This window comes from Carettochelys insculpta, chromosome 24 (genome assembly GCF_033958435.1).
Source record: "Carettochelys insculpta isolate YL-2023 chromosome 24, ASM3395843v1, whole genome shotgun sequence".
Taxonomy (NCBI): Eukaryota; Metazoa; Chordata; order Testudines; family Carettochelyidae; genus Carettochelys; species Carettochelys insculpta.
This window is the reverse complement of record NC_134160.1, coordinates 7866103-7872165: the sequence shown is the minus strand read 5'-3', so window position 1 is coordinate 7872165 and position 6063 is coordinate 7866103. Positions and strand designations below refer to the sequence as shown.

Genomic DNA, 6063 nt, shown 5'->3' with positions numbered 1-6063 from the left:
GTTTTGTCATATCTTTTGACAGTAACTTCTGTCAAAAGATGAGTGTGGTGTAGACCTATCCATCTCCTGAAAACACCTCTTGTGGCTTTAACTACCAACTCTCTACCAATGATTAAGTGGATGTAAATTGAAAGATGCAGATGAACATGCTCAGTAGTGGAGACTACCTGGAAATACTGCCTCATTCTTGTCTGTGACCAGCAATTGTTTCATTTTATTTTTGAGCAAGGGATAGCCTAACTTACAAAGAACGTAGCACATCAATGCCCTCATCCCTGATAGGGATTCCTAGGTACTGTGAGAATGCAGATAGACATTATTATAGCATTACAATTCCATAATCATGTTTTGGGTATAAAGTTTATCTTCTATCCACCATCAAATCTCCCTGTCACCATATACACCAGATGTCAGCAACCTGAGATGGAGAGCTGAAATATGACCCTTTGACCTCTAAGGTCCAAGTGCCAGTGATACTTTTTAAAAGTCAGTAACTGTCCTACTTAACTTCATTAATAAAGATGCAGAGCTTTACATGGTAGTTGGTAGCACTGGCTGATCTTTTGTTAATCCCCTGACAGCATAGCTTTAAGCAAGCTCCTGGCTGGAGGGGAGGAGGGGAAGGACTGAAGTCCCACCCCATGCTGATGAAAATCAGCTTGTGTGACACTGCTGGCACCCATGCCAGGGGTATCTGACACCTGATCTACACAAATTATACAGTATGTGGTCAGCTGTTGCTGAGTACTCCAATGCAAAATAATATGCAAGTCATCTCTTCTAACCTTAGACTTGAGCATCTTAAAACATTTACAGAATCACTTCTTCCCTGGTCTTAAACAGAATCCCTTCTCATTAGAATTCAGTTTTTGTGGTAAATGAATGTACAACTAGATCAGTAAGAGCTTCAGTTTACAAAATTCTTTTAAGAGACAGACAAGTTTAGGGGGAGAAAATGTTTATTTGTTTTTTGAGGTTTCCAATTGATTAGGTACAAGCAATACCTCAAACTCTTTTACTTTCCAATGTAAGTTACATTTTGGGTTCAACAGATGACATTTTGGGAGTCAGACAATTTTAAAAACTGCCAAGCCATTCATCTTATTGAGATAATATATGTAAACAATGATAGCTGCCAGCACATTTTGAATGTATAAACAGAACTATATGCACAGGACATCTTGAGCAATTAAGACCCACTTTTGTTTTAGCAAGATGTACATAATTTCTGTAATCATGCAGCCTAGTACATCCCATTCTTTGTTACTGATTACTGTAAACCACTATCAATATTTTTTCACCATCTCACAATACAGATTCTTGCTTCCACCACTGAAACATCTATGCTTTTATTGACACTGGGTAATAACACTAAAAATCCATTGGGTATATTACAGCTTTTACTTAAATACTAATATGCTGGCAACCAGCATACTGGGTATAAAAATCAAAAAGAAAATAGGGTTTTACATCAGCTATATTAAATAGAACAGTACTGCAGTGGTTCTTTAAGAGAAGGGTATTCAATACAGTATGACTGACATTTATATTCCAAATAATGAGAGCCAGGTGTGGATGACTTAATCTTCTCTACAATTAATCAACTGTATGAATGTACTCAAATACAGGATGCAAACAGAAGACTTTTTAAATTGTACGTAGGGGTCTAGATCTTATGCATCTAGATGTTGTCTGCTGGGAGACTTTTATATCATCAGAACTTTAGAAACATTAATGTACAGTAATAGTTCATCCCAGCTACAGTCACTTTTTTATACATTCAAAATAAGTGCATCTTACATAGTTTTTTTTTAAGTTTTTCTTTTTATTAAAAAATCTAAAAGCCTTTTGCACTGAATTTTAAAAAACTTACAACAAAATCCAACAGTGTGAATGTTCACTGATACTTAAGTGCAAGGGTATGGTCCACTTGTGTGCTTTTACAGTTTTCTTTACACAAAAATATTTAAGTCAGGCCATGTACTCAACATGGTCTTCTTACATTCAGCAGTTTTGTACTAAAAATACTTTGTCTGCAGGAAAGCCCAGCAGAAATTTACATATGCTACAAAGTTTTACATTTATTTACATGGCTCTTTTTTCCCCCTACCTATTGAAGAATGTCCGGCTTGCCCCAAGAAACACTAATTTAAACAAATTCACATTACAGGGTAACCAATTTAAGACGAGCCAAAAGAATTTCAAACAAAAAAATGCATTTTAAAAACTGCTCAGTGCAATAGCAATAAAAGAAAAGTCTTAGAATTTTTTTTGGCAGTCACATGGTAGTGCAAAATGTTTTTGTTAGTTGGCACATTTGAAATTGTTCACTTTCAGAATAAAAATGCATTTCTAGATTTTAAGTGATCAAGATGTTGAGTGCCTGAAATTACTTTTGTATCCATGCACAAAAATTTGTGCAAAATGTATTTCCTAAAAACATCTAAGTTTTAGTAACAGGTTTGTCTGCCCTGTAAATCACTTGATTCAAAAACTCCTAATAAAAGCTCATTATTATTCAAAAAGTATTATCTCCTAGAGGCTAAATGTGGATTTATTTTGTAAAAATATTCTTAAGGTTTCATACAATTAATTTATCTAAAACAAATGTGTGAAAGATACTAGTTCAATATTTGTGTGCTTCTGTGAACCACTTACTTTTTCCAATCTAAGCTCTCTTATATTATGTTAAAAAACTGTTTTTTTGACATTCCCAATGAAAAACTCAGCATATTTTAAGTGGTCACAGTTGAACTGCTGAAAGCATTACATTACCATTACTGACCACCAAAACCTTGGTTTAGACTGCCTACTGGTATTGCAAGTATATTGTTTATGGTCACAGTAAGTACACACAAAACACAAAACTTTGAATGTGATGAATAGTTAAGTTAGGCATCTTCAAGAGTCAGCTTTTATAAACAGCTAACAAATCTGATTCCATAAAAAAACTGTATGCATTCTGAAACTATGAATTTAACATTCCCAAATTTGAAACCCTGTCATTCCCTTCCCACCCCCCATTTTTAAAGTTACATCTCAAGCCTGGACTTTCAGTAATGTTTTAAGTTGAAAGGTCATTATTTCTTTATCAGAGGGATTAAAGGCAACAGGTACCCAGTGGCTTGGTGGTTTAGGAAGAACGCTTGGTGAAGGTGGCTCACTAAATTTTGCTCCAGCATAGTTCTGATTTGTTTGAGATGTGAAAAGTGAGTTAGGACTTGATAGAGTAGGGCTCCAATTCTGATTACTTGGGAAATGTACAGTGTTCTTCCCCCCTTTCTGCATGGCCTGCCATGCAATAGATGATGAACTACATCCGTGTCCTCCTCTTTCTTTCTTCATGTAAGTAATCTTCATTTGAGAATTCTGATCTTTGCTCTTTTGCCTGTTAAGTTGTTTATTCTTCTTCATAATGTTTCTAGATTGGGGAACTGGAATGTTGAACCTTTCTCCACCACCCATCTTCAACTTAAATGTCACCTATTTAAAAGGAAAAAAATAATAAGTGGGAGCACTGAATGAAACACTGGGGCCATGGCTACATTAGCCCAAAACTTCAAAATGGCCGTTTCGAAGTTTACTAATGAAGCGCTGAAACACACATTCAGCACCTCATTAGAATGCCAGCAGCCGTGGCACTTCAAAACTGGTGTGGCTCACTGCCGCACGGCTCATCCAGACAGGCTCCTTTTTGAAAGGACCCCACCAACTTCGAAATCCCCTTAGTCCTTTCTGCTGTTAGGAGTAAGGGGATTTCGAAGTTGGTGGGGTCCTTTCGAAAAGGAGCCCCGTGGCAGTGAGCCGCGTCAATTTCGAAGCACCACGGCTTCCAGCATTCTAATGAGGCACTGAATATGTATTTCAGCACTTCATTAGTAAACTTGGAAATGGCCATCTGCATGGCCATTTCGAAGTTTTGGGCTAGTGTAGACATAGCCTGGATGTTTAAAGAAAAAGTTTAAAATTCTAAACCGGGGATGAGCAAACTTTAGCAGTCTTCCTCCCCACACCCCAACCTGTCTAATGTAATATAAACCAGGGGAAATTTCAGTTATGTTCATATAAAAAAACCCCTTTTGGGCACACGTAAGTAAAAAAGTAAGTAAAATGTAACAATTTTATCTGTATATAAATGTGAATACACATACATTAAAACTAATGTATTTCAACATTTTTAGTGAGCTGGATAAGCCTGTGACCCAGCAGTCACCGTTGTGCCACCCCTTATGAAATTTCATGCCCCCCCCCAAGGGGCTTGCCCACCCACATTGCACACCCCCTGTTCTAAAGAACTGAACTATTACCCCCGCTAGCTTAAAAGCAAATGTATTTTGAGAGGTAAACATTTCAGATACCATCTTATAATTCTGACTGGAAAAGCGCCAATTGAAACTGGGGAAGAGGAATTTTTAAAATACCAAGCCTGTTTGTAAATGTTAAAACAGATATCTAAATATGTCTGTAATAGCCAGATCTAACTTCTTTTTGTAATACTTGATACCACAAGTAATTAAGATAGCCCAGAATTTGGCAGGCATCAGCACTCATGAGTAAGCAACAGCTAAATCACAAGGAAGACAGAACATTTCATAGTCACAATACAGATTTGTGGTTGAAGATGCACATATAAACCTGGTCCAGGCAGTCCACAACGGAGACATTCTCCCATATTCCTTATTTATGCTGAACTATAATACACATGAACCTTCTTAATCTGGGAACACCTGTGGTTTAGACCTACATGGCTAGAGTAGCAGTGCTCCCCTGGTGTGTGTAATGTTTGGGTGGAAGAGGAAAAGAAAGGTGCCTGAAGGGCCGGATCCAGGCAAGCTGCAAGCCTGAATCTGGTCCTCAGGCTGTGCCTGGCAGAGAGAGGAGGGAAGCAGTGGTTCTGCTTCTGCTCCCTCACTTCCACGCCAGGGCACTGGGTAAAGGGCAGCTTTTTTGCTCCAGTCCAAGAGTGAGAATTTAAGAACCATCGCATCCCTTGTGTATTAAGTGCAAATGCATTTCTTTCTACCTTGACTTCACGAATAAAAGCAGTCCATGTACTTTCTTAAAATTAAAATAAAATTATACAGCCTGCTCCCAGGGCAAGGAGGAGAAAAAAACTACGCTAGATGGTGGCACATAGGTTACCAGAACCTATTCTGATACCATGGCAATGGCATAAGACATGGGAGAGAATGCTATCTGGAATCTAAAATCTAATTTTAAGCCACTGCTTTCCAAAGCACTTATCCTGGAGCCAAATGACTACCTCCCTCATTTCTTCTCCCACCACCACAGCTTCCACAGTCATGATCATCCCCTTTACCTTTCAGTTTTCTTTTCAGACTCTGCAGCCTCCACCTCCAGCAACCTTTCCTGCTTCCAAACCTGAAAAAGTAGGTGCTGTCTTCTGTTGGACCCCTTCCTTTGGCTAGGAATGGAAGTTTTCATGGGCTGATCCACGTTCAGCCAGGAAGCCGAGCCCAACATCGGATTCTCGGCACACAGGCTTCAGAGGAGAAGTCCAAGCTATGAAAACCAAAAGCAAAACATTTGAACTCAGATAAGGGGAAAAACAGGCACTATCAAAAGAATCTGGGATTGGAATTACCTATATCTTTTAATAACTTCTAAAAACAGGAGGGGCTGGAAAGAATTCACACAAAGAACTAGTACAAGGAACTAATCTGTCCATCTGAAAAAACGCTGATTTCACCCAAATGTTTGCAGCAAGGCTGAATAATATTTTGTTAGTTATATTTTTACGTTAGGATACTAGCCATGCGACGAGACACACAAACTGGCTACATCACTAATGCTTAGTTCTTATTTTTACCTACAGGTGTGTAAGACAGAAAAAGGCAAATCGAAAGAGACAAATATAATGGGAGGAGGCTGATTTGCGATGCGGTCCCAAAGTGCTAACACTTTCTCCCTAAAGGCACTCCCATTTAACTCAACAACTGTTCCCCAAAGTAGGCAAGGCAGTAGTAGAGTTAGCCGCAGGACATTGTTTACACAGATTCCAGCCCGAAATGCTAGAACACTTTTCCATTAAAACATTTACAA

At 38.4% G+C, this 6063-nt stretch overlaps 1 protein-coding gene across 1 annotated transcript; it reads right to left on the bottom strand.

Annotated features, from left to right (window-relative positions):
• Positions 1 to 933: 933 nt before the first annotated feature.
• Positions 934 to 5458, bottom strand: PNRC2 (proline rich nuclear receptor coactivator 2). The gene is made up of 2 exons (XM_074976041.1): positions 5321 to 5458; positions 934 to 3483 (listed from the first exon to the last, which is right to left on the bottom strand). Exon 2 carries the CDS (start codon positions 3463 to 3465, stop codon positions 3040 to 3042), a length of 426 nt encoding a protein of 141 aa, XP_074832142.1. The 5' UTR covers positions 3466 to 3483; positions 5321 to 5458; the 3' UTR covers positions 934 to 3039.
• Between the last annotated feature and the right edge of the window lie 605 nt (positions 5459 to 6063).

Coding starts and splice junctions, on each gene's coding strand:
- PNRC2 (XM_074976041.1), bottom strand. CDS start 3,465: ATGGGTGGTGGAGAAAGGTTCAACATTCCAGTTCCCCAATCTAGAAAC.